Source organism: Equus caballus, chromosome 19 (assembly GCF_041296265.1).
Source record: "Equus caballus isolate H_3958 breed thoroughbred chromosome 19, TB-T2T, whole genome shotgun sequence".
Classification (NCBI taxonomy): domain Eukaryota; kingdom Metazoa; phylum Chordata; class Mammalia; order Perissodactyla; family Equidae; genus Equus; species Equus caballus.
The window spans coordinates 6,173,522-6,200,859 of NC_091702.1; the positions used below are offsets into that span (position 1 = coordinate 6,173,522).

The window sequence follows — 27,338 nt, forward strand, 5'->3', positions numbered from 1 at the left end:
TGAGATATCAACACTTTATTGTAAAATAGGCTTCGTGTAAGATGTTTTGCCCAAGTGTAGGCTAACGTAGGTGTTCTGAGCACATTTAAGGTAGGCTAGGCTAAGCTAAGATGTTCAGTAGGTTAGATGTATTAAATGCATTTTCGACTTACGATATTTTCAACTTTCAATGCGTTTATCGGGATGTAACCCCACTGTAAGTCAGGGAAGATCTGTAGTTCGTTTGTGTGAAAATCAATAAAATGATTTTTCAAGCAGACCCTATAGGCATCTTCTTTCTGCTGAGAAATTCATGTACTTTACATAGTAATTTTTAAAAGGCCTAAATATGCTTTTTTTAATATTTTACTCTGAATCTTACTATGTTTGTTTAATAAAAAACACCTTCCTCTAGTGACAAACTAATATTTGCATATTCCTTGAGGTTGTAAAGTCTTTTCATGTGTATTGACTTCCAGCCTCCTAACAATCCTATGAGGAGAATAAAGGAGCTTTTATCACTTTATTAATATGAAGAAAATGAGGCACAAAGATGTTAAATGAATATCACAATTCAGCAAATAAGAAGTTGGAAACTCAAGCTCAGTTCTGACCACCGATTCAGTACTCTAACATCCACTGATTGCCCGGGGATGCTGAGATGATTAGTCTAATTTTTGTATTTCTCTAATAACATTTCAGTAGATCTCTGTTACAGAAATCTCAGAAAGAATACACGGGGTCCTATTCCACAATTCTGGCGTCAGCCTTTGGGACCAGCACTGCTCTATAAATATTGACCGCATCCACTAAAAACTCTTGTGGGGCAGAAGACAAGTGTAGGTAAGCTCCGTCTCTATGTAAAGCCTAAAAGATCTGTTGCTAGAGTAAAATACTGTCTGAATTTCACAGGGAAGAAAGAAGTGCCATGGGATGTACATTATGCACACATTTTACCATTACAAGCGACGTGGTAATGAATAAAGAGCTAATTGCAATCCTAAGTTTTCATGAGATATAATAATAAGGACAAAAGAGTCACCAGGTAATTATCATTTTCAATTACGCAACTTATGTTAGCCTTCCAAGTATACAAAGAACATAAAATATAGCTTTTAGAAGTAATATATTCTCAGAAAAACTTTCAGAGTTGTAGCTCTTAGGTTTAAGAAATCTTTAAGACACAGTTTAATAAAAAATAAATCTATTTTCCAGTATGATGTTGTCCCATGATGTCCTCCTTTCTTTTTGTTTTTGCCACTTATTACAAAGTTATAAAACTCAAATGTAAGGTGCCTTATCGTCTGAGCCTCTGAATGTAATAAAAATCCCCTGAATTAAATTTTAAATGAACCTTTCATACATACAGAAATTCTCTGCACATTTTTCAATCTCCCAATTATCAGTGTGGTTAGTGTTCTTATATTGTTCCTGCTATCTGCACGTAAATATGCGTTGAGTATCGAGTAGGACTCGTACTAATATTCTCTCAGTATACGCTTATGTATGTAAACCTTTGAAACTCTACATACAGAAGAGCACATGGAAGTGTTGGGAAGCGCAGCGACCGTGAGTGCTGCACCCACCAACCGCCACCTGACCTAGAAACTGCACTGTGACCAAGATCCTTGTCCCGGCCCAGGAGCTCTTGCCCTATCCCACCTCCCTGCCTGTCCACCACAGGTACCACTATCCCGAATTTTGTGTTTTATCATCCCCTCCCCTTGTCTTTTTAAAAATAACTTCATCACATATCTCTGTATCCCTAACTAGTATGTTTTTCAGTTTTGCTTCATTTTGAGCTTATAAAAATGGTGTCTTACTGTAGATAGTTCTCTGGTCCGTATATTTTCACTCAATATTATGTTTCTAGATCCTTCCATGTGGTTACACATAGTTCTATCATTTTCTATCATTTCTATCACTTCTATCTAACATTCCACTCGGTGACTGTTCTATAATTTATGTATTCATCTTCTTTCTGTGGATGTTTGAGTTTGTAGTTTTTTGCTATTATGGTCAATGATTTCATAAATTAATTTTGTATTCTCTCTTGGTGCATGCCTGCAAGAGTTTCTCTAGTATATACACCTGGGAGTAAAATTACTGGATAGTAGGGCATTCCAGGCCCCTTCTCTCCACAGGCACAGACCTTCGAAACCACCGCCGGGGTGGTCTGTGGAATAAGCTCCCAGCACTGAAGAGCTATCAGTGCCCTCCTGTGTGATTTTTGTAGTATCTTAAATCATTTGTAAAACCATAGACATTAGAGAATATTTTATACAAAAAAATTAAATTACAAAATTATGAGTTCATCATTGTATACAGGAGCTATTATAGTGCTCACTTGTTAGCGTTGGACCAGTTCTTACATAAACGACCCACTGTAAATTCCTTCACTGCAAATTACCTGTCCCCTAAGTACTCATATTCTTTCTTTACTGAATTCAGGAGAGGAACCAGCCTCACGAACAAGTGGTCATACTGTAGGAGAGGCTGCTCTCCTGTAGAGGCAAAAAAGGGGAGTCAGTGAAGGGGATTCAAAGGCAGCGGCTGCCGAGCACGTTCTTCCCTTCTGGGTCGCTGATGCTGAAAAGGCACCTGTGTGAGTGCCACAGGGCAGGCTGCAGTCAGTCATGCTGTCTAGCTGCATCTTGCCTTCAGACCATGGTTCTGTCCTGTTCTGTTCTCCCCAGGTCTAGCCTAAACGTTACAGTCTGGTCCAGCAGTTCTCCTGGGGTTTGAGGGCCCGCCCTCTGGTTGCTGAGTTAATAAAGAGCTGGCACTCCACTGGGACTAGCCTGATGCTGGTGACGGCAATTAGAGAGGCACCCAAAATGGGGAGGCAGAGGAGTCAGAGCTACAGGTCCAGCTGTGTCTAGGGGACATTTAAAGAGCCACAGCCAAACTATACGTGATGCCTATGGCACTCAATGAAAACCTCAGTGGCTGTTTTTCTGAGGTACTAAAGGTACTACATAGAAACACAGACTTTTGAAACTCAAGTGATAAACAGCTTTAAAATTAAATGACTCACCACAGAAAGACCACTATTGTCTTTGTTTGTGAATGTGTCTCCACTAGCACAGTCAATGCCAAATAATGCACAGATGCCTCCAGCAAACACTTCCTCAACATCCTAAATAAAGAAAGAACACAAAATGATACTCGCAAGTAATACAAATCAGGGCATGGTAACTAAAAAGTAACTGCAGAATAAATACATTGTTCATAAATAAACAGGGCAGAATCTCACCATGAATTCTACAAAGAATGAATTAGCTACAACCACTGCAACACCGCCAATCAACCACAGCAAAACACCTTAAACAGGGCCCCTCTTTAAACCACATCTCAGTCGACAAGAAACTCAGAGATATGGCCTCATGACTTGGAGGATCTGCAGCACTGACAGAACACAGAGCCTCACAGTTCTAAAGCGATTTCTATTGAATTAAAAAGCATGTACTATATGTGCTGCCATAGTCCAATGAGATGTGTATGGCAAAGGCTTACACGGAAAACCTGCAAAGGAAGTTTTGAAAACAAGGAGAATGGAGCCCATTGTACTTAAAATAATCAATTTCTCACAGGTGTAAGCAGTTAAGAAAACACAGGAACTCTAAGAACAAAGCATTGGTGCCTCTAAGCTTTCTGCTTTTTGTCCTTTTATACTAACAGTTCATTCTGAACAGCTGTGAATGAGCTGCGACTGACTGTGAAGGAGCAAGTGTGTGTGTCTGTCTGTAACGGTTACACAGCTGTACAGATCGCCTAGCTTCTGGCCCATGAAACAGCAGTGCCAGCACTAACCCCTCCAGCCTGCCCCTGTTGCCCATCTCAGAAAACAGCAATGCTGCCCAAGATCGAGACTGCCTATTTATGCCCCAGGAGACACAAAAGTTATGGCCACCAAAAATTTCTGAACGTCAAGATTTTGCTTAGACAACTAAATTTCTCCAGGAATACAGAGCTGAACTGGGAAAGGCTGAGAGTAGAAGACAATCACACACACTTGGTACTCCTGCCAAGGCCTAACCCCGTGGACAAGAGAAGGCCAGGACAGACTCAGAGCCAATTCAAGCATTCAAGCCCTAAGCCGAAGTTCATCTTCCAGACCAGATCTCAAAAGGCTTTCAATCTTCAGAGAGATTCCAGCACCAATGGGACCTGTCAAGGGGCTGGTTCTACGAATACAAAACTCTAGGGTTAAAAAGAACTTTCACATCCACCATATTTCAGAAAGTAAATCCACTAAACAATGTGGGAAATTATGTGTGAATTTATTACTCTCACTTACCTTTGAGAACCACAGTTCCACTGTCCTAAAAACCTATTATACTCTTTGTAATGATAGCTCTTAAGGGCTGAATCTTGTGTTCTGAGTCTCAGGGACCAAACTGTCCCTTCTCCTTAACCTCGGCCATTGAGGAAATACAGCTAACTCACAAATAGTGGTGTGGAATGTGTTCTTATCATCTGCTGATTTAACCTTTACCAAAGTGCTCCATCAGACCTGTAGCACAGCTAATTAAAAAGAAAGAAGCCAGGAAAACATGTTCAATAGAAGTGATTTCCCCATGGGGTTCAGGATACCAAGAAGGTAGATGTATTTCACGGACATCAGAGAAATTTTGGACCTCACAGCAATGACTGTACTTGCCTCCATCATGTCGGCATGCATGCGAACGAGCCTCTGCACTCGCACTTTCTTTCCTGTCCTGGTGTTATAGATGGTGTCACCCTTCTTCAACTCTCCTTGATAATTGCGAACATAAGTTAACTGTCCAAAACGACCTGCCTAGAAGTCAAGATTGGGTAAGGGTAGAAAGAAATGAAAAAGAAACAAAAAAATCAAAATTAGGAGTGATGTCAGTATCATGGCAGAGTGAGCTGTTCCCATTGTGTCTCCCCTCTAAGTTACAGCCAGTAGGAGATCGAATGACAAACAAAAGGTGCACAGCACACCAGAAACCCTGAGAGATCCAGACATATAAACACCTGAAGGTGGGTGGACTGGACCTCTGGGAGGCAGTGGAACTAGGGAAGCAGCCCCGGTGTCCTCCTCTAGTATTGGCAACTCCAACACCAGCCCTCCCAGCAGCAAGGGTGCATCTAAAATGCAGATACCCCTTGTGGTGGTGTCCTGACCTGAAGTTTCAAAAAGCACAGTGGCACTGGAGACCAGAGGCTGCACGAGCAGCAACAGCAGTTTTGGCTCAGCCCCTGCCCCTCTCCCAGCAGTGGCACTTGTGACTTAACCCCTCTCCTTTCCCCTGCAGTGGCGGGTGGCACCTGCAACCTGAGGCTCCAGGAGTCACAGCAGTACCTGTCACCCATCCTCTAGTGGCAGCACTCCTGACACCAGCCCTACCAGCAGCAGGGGCTGCACACGAGACCCCAGACCTCAGTCACTGGCAGTAACACCTGTGAACTGAGTGCCTCTGGTAGTAGTACTGCCAGCATCCCCAGATAACCTGGGAGCAGCAGCACAGGTGGTGCACGGGGCAGCAGCACCCGAGCCTGTGGAGAGCCCACAGAGAGCTAGTGGAGGAACACGAGACCCAGCAGAGGTGCTTGCAGCCTGGTGACCCCAGTGGCAACACCCACGACTGTGGGGACATCATAAGCAGCAACCTCGCAGGCACAAGCAGCACAAGAGGGCACTGACGATGCCTCTGGCAGAGGCAGTGGAGGGTGGAAAGTGCAGGCTCTGAAATGCAACCAGAAGCACCTCAGAATCAAAGTAACCAAAGCCGTGCCCAAATAAGAAAGGTGGGTACCACCATGAATGCGCTGGCAGGGGATGAACTCATCACCCACCATGAGGAAGCACAGCAACACACAGAACAGAAGGAAAACAACAACCCTCCAGAGACCAAACTGGAAGTCACGGAAGATTGTGATCTAACTGACAGAGTTCAAAATAGCTGTCATGAAGAAACTCACTGAGTTACAAGAAAACTCAGAAACACAGTTCAATGAGCTCAGGAATAAAATCAACAGAAGGAGCACTCCACCAAAGAGACTGAAACTAAAAACCCCCCAGAAATTCTGGAGATAAAGAACACAATTAATGAGATGAAAAAAACTAGAAAGCATTGGAAATAGAGCAGACCATATGGAAGAAGGGATTCGCAAGCTTGAAGACAGATCTAGAAATGATTCAGGTGGAAGAGGAGAAAGAACTAAGATTTTTTAAAAATGAAGAAAATGGAGAAATATCCAACTCAGGAAAAGCAACATAAGGACAATGGGTATCCCAGAAGGGGAAGAGTGGGAGAAAGGAGCAGAGAGCTTATTCAAAGAAATAACAGCTGAGAACTTCCCAAAACTGAGGAACGAACTGGATATACAAGTCCATAAAGCTAATAGAACCCCTACTTATCTCAATGCAAAAAGACCTTCTTCAAGGCACTTTACATTAAAACTGCCAAAAGTCAACAACAAAGGAGGAATATTAAGAGCAGCCAGAGAAAATAGCATACGAAGGAACCCACATCAGGCTATCAGCAGATTTCTCAGCAGAAACTCTACAGGCCAGGACAGAGTGGAATGATATATTCAAAATATTGAAAGATAAAAACTGTCAGCCAAGAATACCCTGTCCTGACAGCAAGACAATAATAGTAGGGGACTTCAACACCCCACTTACACAATGGACAGATCATCCAGACAGAAGGTCAACAAGGAACACTAGCCTTAAACAAAATGCTAGGCCAGATGGACTTCATGGATGTATACAGAACATTCCATCTCAAAGCAGCAGAATATACATTCTTCTCAAGGGCACAAAGAACATTCTCAAAGACGGACCATACATTGGGAAGCAAAACAAGCCTCAATAAATTTAAGACACCTGACATCATATCAGGCATCTTTTCTGATCACAATGCTATGAAACTAGAAATGAACTACAATAAGAAAGCTGAAAAAGTCACAAATATGTGTAGACTAAACATGTACTGAACAACTATTGGATCAATGAACAAATAAAAGGAGAAGTCAAAAAATACCTGGAAACAAAAGAAAATGAAAACACAACATAGCAAAGCTTATGGGATGCAGAAAAGTGGTACCAGGAGGGAACTAAATAGCAATACAGGCCTACCTCAAGCAACAAGAAAAATCTCAAATAAACAATCTAACACTATACCTAAAAGAACTAGAAAAAGAAGAACAAACAAAACCCAAAGTCAGTTGAAGGAGGGAAATAATAAAAATCAGAGTGGAAATAAATGAAATAGAGACTAAAAAGACAATAGAAAGGATCAATGACACTGAGAGCTGATTCTTTGAAAAGATAAACAAAATTGACAAACCCTTAGCCAGACTAAGAAAAAAAGAGAGAAGGCTCATGGGCTGGCCTGGTGGTGTAGTGGTTAAGTTTACGAGCTATGCTTTAGGGGCCCATGGTTCGCAGGTTTGGAACCTGGGCACAGACCTACACACTGCTCATGAAGCCATGCTGTGGTGGCAACTAACATACAAAATAGAGGAAGATTGGCACAGATGTTAGCTCAGGGCCAATTTCCCCAACAAAAAAATTACAAAGAGAGAGAAGGCACAAATAAATAAAATCAGTTTTAAATATTTTATTTAAATATATATTTAAATGAAAGAGGAGAAATTACAGCAGATACCAAAGAAATACAAAGGATTATAAGAATACCATCAAAAGCTATGCACCATGATATACATGATATACATTATACATGATATACACTAACAAACTGGATAACATATAAGAAATGGATAAATTCTTAAGACTCTTACAACTTCCCAAAGCTGAATCAAGGAGAAATAGAGAATCTGAATAGACCAATCACAAATAAAGAGATTGAAGAAGTAATGAAGAACCTCCCACAAAACAAAACTTCAGGACCACAGGGCTTCTCTGGTGAATTCAACTAAACATTCAAAGAAGACTTAAGACCTATCCTTCTCAAAGACTTCCAAAAAGATGAAGAGGACGGGATGCTTCCTAACTCATTTTACAAGGCCAATATTACCCTGAAACCAAAACCAGACAAGGGCAACACAAAAAAGGAAATTACAGGCCAATATTACTGATGAACATAGATGCAAAAATTCTCAACAAAATATTAGCAAATCAAATACAACAATACATTAAAAGGCTCATACACCACGATCAAGTGGGATTTATTCCAGGCACATGGATGGCTCAGCATCCACAAATCAATCAATGTGATTCACCACAATAACAAAAAGAGGAATAAAAATCACATGATCATCTCAATAGATACAGAAAAAGCACTTGACGAGATTCAACATCCATTTATGATAAACCCACAGCCAACCCATACTCAATGGCGAAAAACTGAAAGCCATCCCTCGAAGAACAGGAACCCAAAAAGGATGCCCATTTTCATCACTCTTACTCAACATACTCTTAGAAGTGCTAGCCAGAGCAATTAAGCAAGAAAAAGAAGAGGGATCCAAATTGGAAAGGGAGAAGTAAAACTGCCACTATTTGCAGATAACATGATTCTATATATAGAAAACCTTAACGAATTCACCAAAAAACTATTAGAAATAATTAACAAGTACAGTAAACTTGCAGTGTACAAAATCAACATTTAAAAATCAGTCTCATTTCTATACACGAACAATGAACTAGCAGAAAGAGAAATTAAGAATACAATTCCATTTACAATTGAAACAAAAAGAAGAAAATACCTAGGAATAAATTTAACCAAGGAGGTGAAAGACCTATACACTGAAAACATAAGACGTTATTGAAAGAAACTGAAAAAGACATACAGAAATGGAAAGCTATTCCGTGCTCACGGATTGGAAGAATTAACATAGTTGAAATGTCTATATCACCTAAAGCAATCTACAGATTCAATGCAATCCTTATCAAAATCCCAAGGACATTTTTCACTGAAATAAAACAAAGAATCCTAAAATATATGTGGAACAACAAAAGACCCCAAACAGCCAAAGGAATCCTGATAAAAAGAACAAAGCTGGAGGTATCACACTCCCTGATTTCAAAATATACTACAAAGCTATAGTAATCAAAACAGCATGGTACTGGCAGAAAAGCAGACACACAGATCAATGGAACACAATTGAGAGCCCAGAAATAAATTCACACATCTATGGACAACGGATCTCTGACAAAGGAGCCAAGAACATACAATGCAGAAAGGGAAGTCACTTCAACAGATGGTGTTGGGAAAACTGGACAGCCACGTGAAAAAGAATGAAAATAGACCATTATCTTACACCATACACAAAAATTAACTCAAAATGGATTAAAGACTTAAATGTAAGGCCTGAAACCATAAAACTCCTGGAAGGAAACATAGGTAGTACACTTTGACATAAGTCTTAGCAGCATCTTTTTGAATATCATGTCTACTCAGGCAAGGGAAACAAAAGAAAAAATAAATGAATGGGAGTCCTTCAAACCAAAAAGCTTCTGCATGGCAAGGAAACCATCAAGAAAATGAAGACAACTCACCAACTGGGAGAAAATATTTGCAAATCATATATCTGATAAAGGGTTAATATCCAAAATACATCAAAAACATTTAACTCAACATCAAAAAAATGAACAACCCAATCAAAATGTGGGCAGAGGATAAGAACAGACATTTTTCCAAAGAAGATAAACAGATGGCCAACAGGCACATGAAAAGATGTTCAACATCATTAACTATTAGGGAAAGGTAATCAAAACTACAATGAGATATCACCTCACACCTGTAAGAATGGCTTTTATTAAAAAGACAAGAAATAAGTGTTGAAGAGGATGTATAGGAAAAGGAATCCTCATACACTGCTGGTGGGAATGTAAATTGGTGCAGCCACTACGGAAAACAGTATGGAGATTACTCAGAAAATTATAAATAGAAAATACCATATGATCTAGCTATTCCACTTCTGGGTATTTATCTAAAGAACATGAAAACACTAATTTGAAAAGATATATGCACCTCTATGTTCACTGTAGCATTACTCACAATAGCCAAGATTTGGAAGCACCCTAAGTGCCCATCAATGGATAAACAGATAAAGAAGATGTGGTATATGTATATATACACAATGGAATACTACTCAGCCATAAAAAAAGATGAAATAGTGCCATTTGTGACAACACTGATGGATCTTGAGAGTATTATGCTAAGCAAAATAAGTCACACAGAGAAAGACAATTACCATATGACTTCACTCCTATGTGGAAGATAAACACACAGATAAGGAGAACAGAGTGGTGGTTACCAGAGCAGCAGGTGGTAGAGGGCTGGGGGGGCAAAAGGGGTAAAGGGGCACACGTGTATGGCGACAGAGAGAAACTACACTTTTGGTGGTGAACTCAATGCACTCTACATAGAAATTAAAATATAATGATGTGTACCTGAAATTTATACAATGTTATAAACCAAAGCGACCTCAATCAAATAAATAATAATAAAAGTAATCAAACTTAGGAGAACTTCACACTACCTCCAAATATTTCCTATCAATCTTAGTAGTACATCTTATATACATGTTTTGGTTTGTCATAAACTACCTTAATACTAGCTTTGAATAAGATAAGTTAAATGGTTGTTGTTATTCTTTTTGGTATCACAATCCAAGATACTACTTCTGTTTCCTCCAAAATAAAAGTTATTAAAAGAAAATTTTAATTATTTATATAATTAGGAAGTATGCTTTTGCCTTCTAATATTATTTCATAAGTTCAGTTTAATAAAATAAGACACAAAAATAAGGTATAATTATTGGAAAGACAACAAAAACATCATTAGAAATGGTAAGATTGTACTATACATCTAAAAAACCCTTTGATAATCACCTGGAAAGCTATCTAAGTAAGAGTTCTGTGAAGTGACTGAATATAAAATGAGTACTCAAGAATCAATTCCTCCTGAACAGTAACACTAATCAATTAGATATATATTTAAAAGTTACCAATTTTTCCCACATTAATTTATGGGTTTAACACAATAGCAACCAAAATCCCAAGAGGAATATATAAACATTTGATAAGTGATTTAAAATCTACTTAGAAAAATGGTTAAAAATAGAAACTTTAAAAACTATGGCAATGAGAAGAAACTAACCCTGACTAATATTTAAAAAAATTAAATACTCCAAAACTTAAAAAGTATGGAACTAGCACCAATTAGACCGAACAGTCCATAGAGCATAGTTAAAAATCTAAAATGTTTGGGGCTGGCCCCGTGGCCGAGTGGTTAAGTTCGCGCGCTCCGCTGCAGGCGGCCCAGTGTTTCGTTGGTTCGAATCCTGGGCGCGGACATGACACTGCTCATCAAACCACGTTGAGGCAGCGTCCCACATACCACAACTACAAGGACCCACAACGAAGAATATACAACTATGTACCGGGGGGCTTTGGGGAGAAAAAGGAAAAAATAAAATCTTTAAAAAAAAAAAAATCTAAAATGTTTAATTCATTTGTCAATAATGATTAAAAAAACATGACAATCAATGGAAAAGTGTAACGTTGTTCAAAACCTGGTAACGAGACAATGGGTCTTCTCTTTGGAGGCAGAGGAGATCCACTTAGACCCTACCTCACAGCACACAGCAAAACAAATTCCAGCCGGTTTAACAACCAATAAACAAAGCAGAGGAAACTAAAGAAATATTTACAAAATATATTCAAAGAGCAGGGCTTCTGCAGTTAAAAATGAGAGAATGACTCAAGATAAAGACATATATTTGATTATATAAATTTTAAACCGCTAATTGTTTTAAAAGAGAACTTTATTAGGGAAAGCTCATACCAATAAGTAAAACACTTTGACTCTAATTTTAAAAAAGGAAAGACAAAAGAAATAAAGAAACAATTACAAAAAAGGAAATGCAACTGCATAAACAGTATATGAAAAAATATTCTCTATCATTAGGAATTAAGGCAAGATGAAATATTAAAATGCCATTTTCATGTATGAAATCAGTACTGATTTTTAATAAATAATACTCAATTTGAACAAGACTCATTGAAATAACCTAGTACATTAATTCTGAGAGTATGAAAGCAATCTGGCAATACAAACCATTAAATATTAAAACATTCCATACTTTAAACTGAATAATCACTATTCTGGGATGCTAAGAAAGCATTCCTAAATACCTACTTTTAAAAGCTTTATGCATAAAATTGTCACTGCACAGTTATTTCTACTTTTGAATTTAAAATTATTTTCTCATTTTAGAAGTAATAAGAAGTAGATTGTAAAAATTTAAAAATAAAAACTAGGAAAAAGTCCCCAAATAAAATTCCATCCCAGAAATAACCACTCTTCACACTTCTAACTTATCCATCATTTTTCCCCACTTAAAATATTAGGACCAGAAGCAACAATATCCCAACAAAAAGCACACTCCATGCTCAAATCTTGGTTCCTAATACTATTCTTGATTAAAAGGAATCAGGGCTCCTAGAGAAATGGCTGATTCTAGGGCTTGGGCCATGTAATGCCACAAAGTAAGGAAGTATTCAAAAAAGCAAAACATTGAAGAACGTCAAAGAGACACAGGAGCCAACGGAAAGAGCTCCACTGGCCAAAGCTGGGCAACAGAATAAGTGACATACTACTGGATTACAACTCAAACTACAAATAAATATCCATGAATCCATACTGATATAAATTAATGACTGAATAAACACATAAACGGGGGTGAAGAGACAACTCTCCCATATAGAAGAATCCCCAGTAAGTTAATGTAGATGCTGCTCCTTCCAGGAGGGGGAGCTGATGCCCCACCCCTTAACTGTGGCTGTGCATAGTAACTTCCTTCTAAAGAGTCAGTATCAAAAGGGGGAAAAAAGAGTAACTTTATAGCAGAGAACCCTGTAACCCAATCTTTTATGAGTCAATTTATAATAGGAATAAAAACCTAAAAGAAAAGAAAATCTCTACCTACAGCAGTTAAATACATTAGAAAGCAACTTACCTCCAGTTTAAAAGCCAGGCCTACGAATGGGTGAGAACTGTCTCTTTTGGAGTTCATTAAGATTTTGGTTTTTTCTTTTGAATCACTTAAAATAAAAGAAACATAAATCTATGAGATGCAATATTTAATACTTTTTATATCAATTTATTTCATCAGAGTATTAGCTAAGAAAATGCACGTGTGTTAAACGTTTCTGACCTCACATAAATGAAATTTCTTTGAAAGAGATCAGTAAGAATAACTTCCTTGGGCTTAGTTACAACATGGTGACAGGACCAGAGCAGACTAAAAAATACAGAAATTATCTGGGAGAGACAGGAAAGAAAAATAATCAATGCGTGCTTAAAAAAGTCTGTTTCTTAAAGGAACCATTGCTTTCATATTGCGTAAGTGTTAACGTATTTCTGCAGAAACTAGGAGTCAGTTTGCAAGACTTACTCCTCCTGATGAAGAGGAGCATAATTCGGGACTTCAGATGGATTCGGTAGATACTCTAAAACAGCATCTAAGAGAGGCTGGACGCCTTTGTTCTTCAAGGCACTTCCCAAAAAGACAGGAGTAAAGGACCTATTTAGAGTAGCTCTTCGGATTGCAAGCTGCAACAGAAAAAAATTTAATGATTAATCTTAAAAATTACATTTTTTGTTTCAGATCAATTATAAACCAACAAATGAATGAAATGCATTGATACTCTCTGGAGTACTGGCTCTAGCGGAGACTAGCATCAGGTTCTCTATAACTTAAGGTCAAAATACAAAGAAAAAGAAACAAAATCAGTTCCTTTTTCAGGGCTTGGAAGCTACGTACTGTACAACGGCTTTCAACATTCTTGGAATGTCACTAATTTTCAATTTGGCAAAAAAAGATACATACACATAGAAAATAGACACATACACAGAAGAGTGTGAACAGTATGCTAACAATTGCACAAAACAGAGGGAAAAGTTATACATATGCAAAAAAAAATCTCTGGAAAGATACAACAGAAACCATTTACCAGTAACCTGCTTTAGGGAGGGGCAGAGAACTGAGCAGAGGGGAGACAGGTGGGAGATTTTTTACTGTATATCTTTGTATACTTTAAAAAATTTTAAACCATATGAAAGTATCATCTATTAAAAACACTTGGGGCCGGCCTGGAGGGGCAGTGGTTAAGTTCGCACCCTCCACTTTGGCAGCCCAGGGTTCACCAGTTTGGATCCCCAGCAGGGACCTACACACCACTCATCAAGCCATGCTGTGGTGGCATCCCACATAGAAGAATTAGAAGGACTTACAACTAGAATATACTACTATGTACTGGGGTTTTGGGGAGGAAAAAAAAGAGAAAGATTGGCAACAGACGTTAGCTCAGGGCCAACCTTCCTTACCAAAAAAAGGCATACCTTAGAAAACACTTGATTGTTTATTTATTTATTTTTTAAAAGAACATACATACAGGAAGTCCAGCGGTACGGATCACTCATCATAAAGGGCAATGAGAGTAAGAGGCTCTACAATAACGAGAGCCAGGCTTTAGTGCAAGCCCTATCAGTGGGCCTCAGGCTGCATCCCCAGGTGCCCGAATGGCCCAGGAGGTCTCCAAGCATCAGCAGTGGAGCGTCAGCTCTTGCAGCTGAAAGAGGCCAAGGGCAGTGCTGTGGCCACAACCTACCTCTGCAGAAATACGGAGCCAGCATACAGTTATTTGTCAGTCCTCATGAAAAAAAAAAAACTACCCTCAAAAAGCTTAAAGAAAAATATTTATAACCAAAATTTTTAAACATCACGAAAATGAAAAGTAAGATAACAGCTAGCATGATAAAACAGAGCAGAACAGGGGAAAACATGCACGGCAAAAAAACAATTACTATTTGAAACTACCTTAGCAACTTGATTTTGCCATTGCTAGGAACCAAAAATGGCTAGGTCACTAACCACCGAGGCTACCCAGGCCACATGGTCACATCCTTGACCTTCCACCCCTCTCTTATACGCAAGTAGGGGCATATAAGAATCTTACCATGCTTACTTTACATCCATTGGATAGAGAAACAAATGAGAGTGGTAGATAAATAGAAAAACTATTCCTATACCAGCCTAACAAAAGCTGTACTTTTCCAAAATTTTCCCTTGTTTTCTTAAGAAACACTTTGTTGACTTCCACTGTCTCTAATAATAATATATCCAACAATACAGAAACTAAAGTTACCCACGCATCCTGTGCAGAAAACTAAACACAGCAGGACTGGAAGTGCTATCCTTAGAATGGCCTGCTTGCAAGGTTGGCCCCTGGCTGGTGTCTGGGAACCAGGATTTCAGGAGGGTGCCCAGCATTCCCAGAAGTGCTAAGACTGGTTCACCGGGCCAAGACTGTTTGTACAATGTGGTATATGCTAAACACCTGCTTTCCCTCTGGGAGTCCAGGAATTGGTGCATGCCAGGTAGAGGGTGTCATGTGACCAGCCCCCAATAAAACCTTAGGCACCGAGTTTCTGAGAAGCTTCCCTGGTAGATATTTCACAGGCGCAGGCACAACTTGCTGCTGGAGGAGTCAAGCACGCCTACGTGACTACACTGCGAGAGAACTCGTGGAAGCTTACACACGGTTTCTTCTGGACTTCACTTCACGTGCCTATTCCCTGTGCTGATTCTGCTGTATGTCCTCTCTCTGTAAGAAATCACAGCCTTGAGTGTGACTATGTCCTGAGTCCTGCGAGTCCTCCTAGTCAACAAACCTGGGCGTGGTCGTGGGGATCTTCCACATTCTGTTCAATAGATAAAAACCTAACTCTATTGTGGTTCCCAGGACACAATACTTGACTTTATTTATGGCCAGACCTATCCCTTCCTACACTGTGTTCCCTACTCATCAGAGAACTGAGGTGGTGAGCTTTGTGAGCGGTAAAGGACTAAGTTATGAGATATATTAGTAAGCATCCTCAGCTTCAACAGTTCTTTCCTTGGGCATCTGACCTGGAAACTCCATGAGTGCAATGTTTTACACACAATAATTACTTACGTGATTTCTGCTAAGTGCATGAAGTGGTTAGACAAAATGAATATCAGTCATTTTTTTATAATGATAAAATGTCCATAAAATAAAATTTACCATTTTAACCATTTTTAAGTTTACGGTTCAGTGGCATTATGTACATTCACATTGCTATCTTACCATTACCACTATCCATTTCCACACCTTTTTCATTATCCCAAATTGGAACTCTGTCCCCAGTAAACTCCCCCTTCGGCCCCTCCCCAGCCCCTGATTAGCACTATTCTACTTTCTGTCTCTAGGAATTTGACTGTTCTGTGTACCTCATATACGTGGAATCAAATATTTGTTCTTTTGTGTCTAGCTTATTTCACTTAGCATAATGTCTTCAAGGTTCATTCACATAGTATGTATCACAATCTTATTCCTTTTTAAAGGCTCAATAATATTTCATTGTATGTGTATACCAATTTTGCTTATCCATTAATCCATTGGCGGACATTTGGGTCATTTCCCCCTCCTGGCTACTGTGGATAGTGCTGCTATCAAAACTGGTGGACAAGTACGTTTGAGTCCCTGTTTTCAGCTCTTCTGGGTATACACAAGTGCAATTGCTGGATCATACAGTAGTTCTGTTTAGTTTTTTGAGGAACTGCCATACTGTTTTCTACAGCAGTTATATCATTTTACATTCCCATCAGCAATGCACAAGGGTTCCAATTTCCCCACATCCTTGCCAACACCTATTATCTGCTTTTTTGTTTTTTTGAAATAATAGCCATCCTAATGGATGAAGCAGTATCTCATTGTGGTTTTGATTTGCTTTCCCTCATGGTTCACAATCTTAAGAATCTTTTCATGTGCTTATTGGTCATTTGTTATCTTCTATGCAGAAACATATAATCAAAAAATGGCTACCAGTCTTAGGCAGGGATCTTCTCTTTATTTGTAAAGAGTTGAGCAATGAAGTGAAAGACTCTATACAGCCTTCCAAACAGTACAACAGTGTAAGTACCAACATGCAGTCAGCAAACACTTAGCAGCCTTGTCTCTTAACCTCTCTTATTGCTGTAACATTTCTCTACATATCTTCTTTCTTTCTAATAAGGACATACCCAAGAGGTTAGCTATTTAAGTATCTTTTTTTCTAGAACAAACTATGACTCCTTTTCCATTTAAAAATATTACATAACTCATTACTTAAAAAAAACGAGTACGAGACCATCTCAAGTATTATTTTTTTCCTGAGGAAGATTCGCCCTGAGCTAACATCTGTTGCCAACCCTCCTCTTTTTTCTGCTTGAGAAGACTGGCCCTGAGCCAGTCTTCCTCCACTTTACACACTTGCATGGCTGACAAGTGGTGTAGGTCTGCCCTGGGATCCAAACCCGGGAAGCCAAAGCAGAGCACAATGAACTTAACCACTAGGCCACACGGCTAGCCCTCGAGTACTTTTTGAAGAAAGCAATCATGTTAAATAAGTTTACTCACATTCCATGAATAAGCCCATCAGAAAGCATCACATCTCCTCGCTGCAAACCAGACCCCCCACCTCGTGCTTTGTCAACTTAAGGCCCAGTTCGACAGCACCTGCCTTTAAATCAGAAACAGAGGGGATTTTTTCTTCCAGGAACATCTCACCAAGCCGCTCGTCTGAATTAGCAACACACTCAATCAGCTCCTGCCTGCGGTCAGCTGCTGCTGCTCTGAATTCTGCCGGAATTTCTCCGTATCGAACAACTTGACTAAGAAAAGAAACGTTTATTTTGGTACTTTGAGGATATTCGATTAAACACATAAAGCACCCATGAAAAAGATAAACCAGTGGCTAAAATATTTTTTCAGATGAGAAAGAGCTCTGATATATTTGCAGTATAATGGCAAATAAGATTAACATACGGCTTTAAAGTTCAGACAAAACAGTGGGCAAAATACTTCACTGACACAGCCAGAGCAAACCGCTCAAGGGTGTCCTGCTAGTGAATGGAAGCGGCAGGATTCGAAACCAGTCTGACCCCAAAGCCCATGTGAGCACCTGAAAATTTATTGCCCAAATGAATCAGAACATCATGGTCTCTAACAAGCAGATTCAGAGACCCGACTCCATTGCTTTCCATTAATAACAAACCAATCACATAATTTTTAACACAGACTAACCCATTTTGCAGTAAAAAAAAAAAAAAAAGGTTACTAAATACGCAGACTCTTCAACTTTAATCCCAATGCTTCATTCCTCTAGGGGCCGAATAGCTAAGAGTCACAAATAAAACATACACAACCAAGAAATGGATACACCTGACACTTAGAAACAATAGTCTGACAGTTTTCAAAGTATTTCTTTAAAAATGGAACTTAATGTCAAAAAATAATAAGCTTTTCAGAAAACACATTTCTAAATCAAAAAAAGTAAAAGAAGCCAATTGCAAAGGATCAGAAAATAATTATTATCCTAAAGAATGCTCTTCACAGCTTTTAGAGCTTAATTCCTTCCTTCCCGCAAGCTCCCTGACCCTTAGCGTTTCACATCAGAATATACACATGCCCGGCGGGCCAGCGCTGAGCAGGGGTAGGTATATTAAGAGGTTCCACCTGGGGTTCTGATGCACAACAAAGTTGACAAGCCTTCACTTTAGAAGACAGAAACGTGTGCCCTGGTAATTCTGGGGAAGTGGATTTAATCCTTTACCTACCAACATGTTTTGAGTCCCTGTTACGTACCAGGTTGTTCTGGGGCTAGGGACATGAAGGAATAAGCCTGACAAAAATCCGTGTCCTCTTGGGCCTTACATTCTAAGGAAGGACAGACAAACTTTGTTGCTGTCACACGAAAAGTGAGAGAAATGCCTCATCCGCTGGACAGCCTCCATCTTTTCCCTGACTACAAGATGAGATAAACTCTACAGCTAATTGATCATAGGCCCTATCACCCACCTGCAGGACCAGCAATCCCAGTTCCATAGCAGAGGAAGGAAATCCCTCAAGAAGTACCTTTGGAGAAAGTGCCAGGCCCTTGGGGCCACTCCTCAGAACAAAGGGTCATTTACCACTCCCCACACTGTCTAGATTAGTGCCACTCAAAGTGCGGTCTGCAGACTTGCAACATCAGCATCACCTGGGGGCTTTCCAGAAACGCAGATTCCAGGCCCCACCCTAGATGTACTGAATCAGAATCTCCGAAGGAAGATCCAGGAACATGTGCGTTAACAAGCTCTCCAGGGGATTTTTCTGAATGCTGTGGTTTGATAACCACTGGGCAATTATAGTGCTTTGTATGCAAAGGCCACTCAAAAGTGGACTGATGGACCAAATTCCATGTCAAAAAGTTACCAATTTGCTTCTTATATTGCCCAAACCACACCTGTGCAATTTTTAACCGCCTTTACATATTAATCTTTTTATCTTTGTAATCTCATGAAATAGGCAGAGAAAATATTTATGATCCCTATTTTCTTCATAGTTTTTGTCACAAGACCCAAGACATAGCAGCTGCTCCAAAAAAGTTTGCAGAATGAATGAACGAATAAATAAATCAGTTGAAAAAGAGAGATTGCATTCCTAGCCCAAGCTGAAGGCCTCCTTCCACCACACCAGGCAGGGCACAATGTGATAGAAATCCATTAGCGAAAACTTAACCTATGCTCCCTTGGAATGAATACTAAGCAAAATAGGAAGAAACCAGGATTAAAGGCATTGGAACAGAATCAGCTTAAAGGATATTCTCCCAGCCTCATTTCAAAAAGATGTTTACTCTGCGTTTAAAGAACTCATTCTTTTCCTTCTCTTTCATACTTTTTAAAATGTAAGATTTTAATATATTTTTAATACTTACCCAAAGTCTCCATCAAAATAGATGGCTCGCTCCTCAATAAGATCTATAATCCCTTTAAAATCGCTCTCCAAACCAATGGGCATCTGCACAAACGCTGCATTATGACTTAGCTTAGACCTGAAAAATAAAAATACATACGTTTACCTCTTTCTTCACCCCAAATGTCTCTGAAATGACAAAATAAATATAAAAAGAAATCTATGGCAGATGAGGTGGGACAGTGAGGGGTGTCACCAGCAGGTCAGACTGGAAGACATACGGCAGTCAGGGACAGACTGACAACCAAACTCTTCGTGCTCAGGAAGCCACAACCCTATTTAGGCAACAAAAAGAACTCTAAAGTAAGTGTTTTGCCATCAGATCCCCAGAATAGCCTGGATCAGAAACCGAAGGGGGAGGAACAGGTCAATGGGTAGTCAGCCAGGAAATCTGAAGATGGTGGGATAACTGTGCCCACGCCTCATTCTCGGATCAGCCGACTCTCGTGAAGCCGAGTACTGCCATCTGAAGAGGAAGTTCTTAGGGGAAGACTCTCAGAGTAGGTGCTAAAGGCAGACACTCGTCACCAGCCCGTATCCCGACTCAGGCCAACCACTGAACAGAAGCCACACTCACCAGCAGGGCTTCTCCCTCAAGAAGGAATGGGCTCCAGCTACCAACATCCAGTCTAGACTTTAGGCCCCCATTTGTAACTATGGATAGATAACTAACAATCACCAAATATTCGAAGGAAACCAATAGCTTGAAAAAGAGGCATGAGTTCAAGAAATAGAACTAACGTCCAAAGAGAGAGTTACTATAAGAAAATAAAGTGTAAAGATGAGAAGTAATTACCTCTATTAACAAAGATGTTGCAGTAAAAGAGAAAGTTTATGGAAATTAACTATATAATTGCTGAAATTAAAAAGAAAACTACAGGCTAAACAAGAGAAGGGATGCAGATGAATATCAGAGTAGTAAGCTGGAAGACTGACCTCAAGAATTCTCTTGTAACCCAGTGCAAAATGAGAAGGAGACAGAAAGTATGGCAGAAAAGTTAAGAAGGCGAGATTCAGGAGTTTCAAAATCTGTTTAATGAGAGTTACAAAATGGGAAAACAGATTAAAGAGAGTAGGGGTCAGCCCAGGGTGCAGCAGTTAAGCACACACATTCCGCTTCGGCGGCCTGGGGTTCACCGGTTCGGAACCCATGGCACCACTTGGCACGCCATGCTGTGGTAGGTGTCCCACACACAAAGTAGAGAAAGATGGGCACGGGAGTTAGCTCAGGGCCAGTCTTCCTGTGCAAAATGAGGAGGACTGGCGGCAGATGTGAGCTCAGGAATAATCTTCCTCAGAAAAAAAAAAAAAAAAGAGAGTAGACTAAAGAACCAAAGTAGAAAAATAAACGCTAACAGAAAATTTTCCTGGAATTCAGAAAAAGACTTGGGAAGAGTCCACTACTGCCAAGCACAAGTAAAATATAAGTAATAAAGGCAAAAAAGTGAAAACGTTCTATTTTACCAAGAAAATATGACAAACATCCAATAAAGAAAAATTTCATTCTCATGTTCCCAAATAGCTCACTTCCATCTGAGTGCACACAGCGATACAAAGGTCCTCAGCACCATCCCTCCTGGCACTGGACACATCACTCAGTCTCTCCACTACCACGAACCCGACTGCCTACACCCATCAATCAGCTCTGCCATGGGAAAGCTGAGTGGGAACGCTACAGCTCCATTTACACAGTTACAAAGGGTGAAGAGCGAAACGTGGACTCTTCTCAAGGCTATGTGACACACACAGTATTGTGCAAAATGTAAAATGCCACAAATACCACTGGCTAACATCTGGCACAGAAAGAAGTGCTACTGTGTCTCAGCAAATATGTTACCACATGAGAGCAAGGGAAGAGAGCAGACTACCTAAGGGCATTAATTAAAATTAGTTGAAGATGATCTTTTAGGTTTGTCTCAGTAAATGCAAGTACTTTTAGGATCTAGCCAGGCCTGGTGGTCAGTGGTAAGATCTGGCGCTCTCACCATGCCGCCTGAGTTCGTTTCCCCATTAGGGAACCACACCAGCCCTCTGTCGGTTGTCATACTGTGGTGGCTGCATGTCGCCGTGATGCTGAAAGCTCTGCCACCAGGAATTCAAACACCAGCAGGGTCACCCATGGTGGGCAGGTTTCAGTGGAGCTTCCAGACTAGACAGACTGCGAAGAAGAGCCTGGTCACCCAGTTCCAGAAAAAGTGGCCATGAAAACCCTGTGAATAGCAGCGGAATACTTCTGACGTAGCGCCATAAGGTGAGAGGACGGCGCAGAAAGACACCACTCTGCTGTGTCACTAGGAGTCGGAATCATGTCAACAGCTCTAACAAACTTTTAAAATCTACTCTAGATTATGACTTTTCTAACTATAGCAAAACAGTAATTGCCAGATTGTCTTCTGAATTCACCTTCAACAACCCTACAATTTAAGTCATATTTTCACCATTTTACAGAGAAGGCAGTTGATGAGATCACAACACAAATCAAACTACTGACCTCAGTGTTCCACTTACTAAGATAAGTCACTCACATAAATAAATTTCTTTTTCCAGTGACGCTGAGTCAATCGTAGTTCTGGAGGTAAGGTTTGTTATCCAGATGGTCACAACCCCTGTCCTTTCTCAGGCTCGGTACCTCATTTGCTGTAGGGCCCTGGCTGGGTTGGAGCCCACGCGGTCCAGTTTGTTAATGAAAGTTAGGAATGGAACATTGTAGCGCTTCATCTGACGATTAACAGTCATGGTCTGGCACTGCACCCCTCCGACAGCACAGAGAACAAGGACTGCACCATCCAACACTCTCAGGGCCCTTTCAACTTCTATTGTGAAGTCCACGTGCCCTAAATGAGACAAAGAAGTGTGGGAGAGTCTTAAAGAGCAGTCTGATTTTTTTATAACACGCAAAATTAAAAGTTTTTTATCTTTCACGACATAAGTCTTCTAATTAGAATGTGGATTTCTTTTTTCTTTTTTAAAGATTCTATTTTTCCTCTTTCTCCCCAACGCCCCCCAGTACATAGTTGTATATATATTCTAGTTGTGGGTCCTTCTAGTTGTGGCATGTGGGATGCCGCCTCGGCATGGCCCTATGAGCGGTGCCATGTCCACGCCCAGGATTCAAACCGGCAAAATCCCAGGCTGCTGAAGGGGAGCATGCGAACTTAACCACTTGGCCACGGGGCCGGCCCCTAGAATGTGGATTTCTTAAATCACTCATACCATTCACCCAGCATAAGGTCCAGAGCCCCAAATCACTTCAAAAAGATACCAGGACATGGGCACCTTTGGATCAGCTACAACACATAAAACGTGAGAACCTTCCCACTCACAAATTATTTGCACTATTTTTCAAGGAAACTACATAAGGACGAAATGCTCTAGGTCCCAAGTCAGATTTCTCTAACAGGAAATTCACAGTCACACTTTAGAGTATTATTTGATACTCAACAATGAGCTGGGTCATAGAATAGAAAAGAACTAAATGGGCTTTTGCCAAAATAAGCTGCAACAAAACCAAGAACTCAGCTTACCAGGAGTATCTATAATGTTGATGTTGACATCCTTCCACACGGTATAGGTGGCCGCTGACTGAACAGTGATTCCTCTTTGTCTCTCTAGTTCCATGGAATCCATGACAGCACCAACGCCATCTTTACCTTTCACCTAAACACAAGCACAGTGATTCAGATTTCTCTGTCCCTATATTCCAAGAAGGAAAGAAGTCTTTACTGAGGTGGAACTAGAACACAGATGGTTAACTGGGCAATTTCCAAAGAAGCCTAATCACCAAACCAGATCATCTCTTGAAATAGAAAACTGGTAATAGGTTTTACCCTCTGTGAACTGTCTAACCCTCTTTTCACTGCTGCTCCCAGCAAGGGCTCCCACAGAGCAATCACCTGGTCTGAGAGCCACTGTTGCTCCCTCTGCCCCGCTCCTGCCCTCCGGCCTCGTGTTAGTCCAGGAGCAGATGTTCAGAGAACGGGTTCTGCCCTGCTCTGCTGCATGTAGAGTCTGAGGCCCAGGTGGGAAGGATTCAGCTTTTAAAGCGTATGATTTAACAAGACGATCTTTTATCTGAAGAAATATTTTTAAATGGAAAGTTAAGTCACTCAATGATATAATAATTTCTTCAAGAGAGTTTCAAGATTTAAAAAAATTTTTTTCTGCTATATGTATTTAACTCAAGCTCATACTATATATTATTTAAAACCATTTTTTCCACTTAACATTATAAACATCTCTAAATAACATTAAAAATTATGTATATACTATTTTAATGGCTGTTGAAGGGTACATCATATTGACAACATTCTTAAAAGACAATCTACTCAGGATACCCACAGTGATGGACTAGACGGATTCCTGAGAGCAACATTTCAGGCCAACTTGAGCAATCCTCTGTGTGATATGACTGACTAGAGATCCACGGTTACCATTCTTTTAACCTTTCAAGTTTTGTGAAGTTTATCAAACCATTAACTACAAAACAAGTAAAACCAAGCTCTAACTACTCTGGAGCCCACCACAACCACACACCTCATGCATCTTTGCAATCCTGCCGGTGTACTAAAGCACCCGTGCTGTCAATGTGGTTTTCCCAGAATCAGTGTGAGCTGAGATTCCAATATTTCGTATTTTCTCGTTGGGAATCACCCCTGACGAACACCATCGGCAGACCTTCCAATTAACCTGAAAAGTAAGAGCGATCAATTCAGTGCACCTTTTCTAAGAGAGAGCATGGGTTCAGTGGACATCGTTCCTCCAGAGAAACTCAACGGACACAAAACACCATACGACACAGCTTGGAAAGGCTAAAGAGGGCACGTCTCCACCGCAACTCCCGCAACCAAAGGGAAGGCTGCAGGGGAGAGCAGAGAAGACACAGCCTGAAAACAAATACATAATCAACCAATCAGAAAAAGATGCTCGCATTAATTATGTAATTAATTAAAAGGGGACAACTACTTTTATCAAATGTTATAGGTTTGAAAGTATACACTGGGGATAATAAAATCAGAAAGATAGATCCTAACAACTACTTTACCAGGAACTAGAGTTTTCATCTTAAGTTCTGCTGTTTCCCCTTCCCCCTTAGTCTCGTTCACAGCTGGCAAGGCCGTCCGAGGACTTCCGTGCTTCACGCGGTGGTACCGACAGCTCTAACGCAGCCCACAAAAGGTTTCCAATTCCTTCTACACAAAGTTAACGCCTTTTTTTTAAACTTTATTTTACTCGGGGCGGGGCGGGGGGGACAGGGCAGAATCCTGCATTTTATGGAATTAAGACACAATGTAAACCACTGCCTACAGGGCTGCACATCCAAGTGCACTGCGGTCACTTGTGGGCAGAGGGAAGCACAACTTGGAAGCGGCGGGTAAAACTAATGGGAACCCTGGCGCCGGGCGCCTCCAGAGTAAACCCAGGGAAGCCTGCGAGCCGCGCGCGCCAGGCCCGGGCACAGCGGGCCACCGCCACCCGACGCCAGCCCCCCGGGCGCGCCCCGCGGCCGGCACGGACAGGGAGAGGGGCCCGGGCCGCTCCGAGGGCCACGCGGCCAGGGGACAGTCCGGGCTCGGCCCCGCTCCCCGGGCACTCTACCTGCCTCCCCTGCCAGCCCAGCGCGGCGGGGACCCGCGGGAGCCCGCGCCCCAGGGCCGCGGCCGTCCCCAGCAGCCTCATGGCCGGCGCAGAACGGGCGCGCAGGACCCGCGGCTCCGGGATGCTCAGCAACCGGCACCGCGGCGCGAGACCTTCAAAGTCACGCCGGCCAGCAGCGCCTGAAGAGCACTTCCGGGGCGAAGGACGCGAGCGCGGAGGGACGAAGGGAAAGAGGGAGGAGCTCCCGGATCTCAGGGCCGAGCAGCGCCCTCCGCTGCCCGGGCGCCCTCTGCCGACGAGGAAGAGGAGCTGCAGTCGCTTCACCGAGCTCATCCAGCCTTGCACGCTCCCAGAGCGCTGCAGCCTTTTGGGATGTGGTGCCAACTGTAGCAACCTGGAGAAACGTTTTTTAACAGAATTTAAGTGACAAAAAGAGCAGTTGTCATCTATGCTACCATCACAGATATGAAAAAATACTTATCTACAGGACACGACCTGAAAAGAATGTGGAAAAATGATGACTGAACTATCAATTACAAGTGCTTTTTCTCATCTCGAACGTTCCGTCGTTCTTCGGTGTTAGGCGTTTTAGGGCCAGTTCATATGGAAGACAGCCTCCTTGACGATTCCACTTGGAGGCATCGCGAACTTACTATGTCCGAAACGAAGCGTCTGATCTCCCTCCCAGCACCGTCTTCTGCAGTCGTCTTCATCTCATAAACCGCAGCCGGTGCCGCACTCAGTCGCTGTGAGCGCGCCGTCTCCTGGCAGCGCGTGCCTTAACCCCTCGCCGGGGGTCGGGGCCGCGCGCCAGCCCGCCTCTCCCGCCCCGGCCCCCGGCCCCCGGCCCCCTGCCCCCTGCCCCGCCCGGCCGCTCCTGCCCGCGCTTTCCCTCCGTGCAGGCGGCCGCTCAACGGGGTGCTCCAGGCCCGGCTCTTCCGCGCCCGCGAGCTCCTCCCCGTCGCTCTTCTCGTGCGGCTTCGCTCTGCAGAGCGCTTCTCAGACCAGACGTCTCACACACCTGAGCGCTGTCTCCTTTCCCAGTGAGGTCAATGCCGTGAGAACAGTGACTGGGCTGTGGATCGCTGTGTCGCCCTGCGTGGGCTAGGTGCTCAATGATATTTGTGGAACGAACGAGATCGAATAAATAGAAATCAGAGTAAATTACAAGGGACAAGTAAAACCAGAGACTCAGTAATGAATTTCGAATTTACTTTTTGTATATCATCCATATATTAATTTACAAAAAAAGATTAAGCTTCTTTGATGAGTAAATCCGTTAACACTGAATATACCATTAAATAAACTTTTTCATTTATAGACTTTCGAAGATTGTCTTAGAAGCCTTTATATGTATTTGTTTAAAATATATAAACACATAATTATGTAAATGGTAATAAAATTTTAAGATATAATTATTTAATAGTACATATAAAACAGTACATCTATTACACTGAAATTACCACTTTAACAGTTTCCTTGAGGAAAAATTCATACTCATTATCTTCTATGTGTGTATATTTTCATATTTTTCCGTAATTATTATACAAATTATATCTTATTTTTATTAATCACTTTTAACCAAAGGGATCAACTATTTTCTCCACAGAGGAAACTAAAAGACAAAAAACCAAGAAGTCTCTAGCTAAATTCTTATGTGTACACATTATATGGTACCTCTGTTAAGTTTTACAATGGCAAAATACACATATATGGTATCATCCAAAACATTTGCATATTCTTTTAATCCAGTCACTTTATAAATGTATAAGAATAAAGATACATTGAAACTATCCTTAGTGACCAAAGCTTTGTACCATTATTCACTTATAAATTATGCAAGTATCTAAGGGCTAATTGCACGTTTTCTAAGGTCTTGAGAAGTTACCTGAGGATTTGAATAATTACAATTTTAGCTAACACATTTGGTCCTTATAATTAATAGAATTACAATTTCATAATG

At 41.1% G+C, this 27,338-nt stretch overlaps 1 protein-coding gene across 1 annotated transcript; it reads right to left on the reverse strand.

Annotated features, from left to right (window-relative positions):
• Window positions 1-25,817, reverse strand: LOC138919057 (elongation factor G, mitochondrial-like). The gene is given in 11 exon segments (XM_070243067.1): window positions 1-2,483; window positions 3,017-3,118; window positions 4,643-4,780; window positions 12,940-13,024; window positions 13,378-13,535; window positions 17,508-17,658; window positions 19,743-19,859; window positions 22,410-22,614; window positions 23,305-23,437; window positions 24,314-24,466; window positions 25,376-25,817. Coding segments are annotated over 11 exon segments (1,614 nt in total). The 5' UTR covers window positions 25,709-25,817; the 3' UTR covers window positions 1-2,444.
• Between the last annotated feature and the right edge of the window lie 1,521 nt (window positions 25,818-27,338).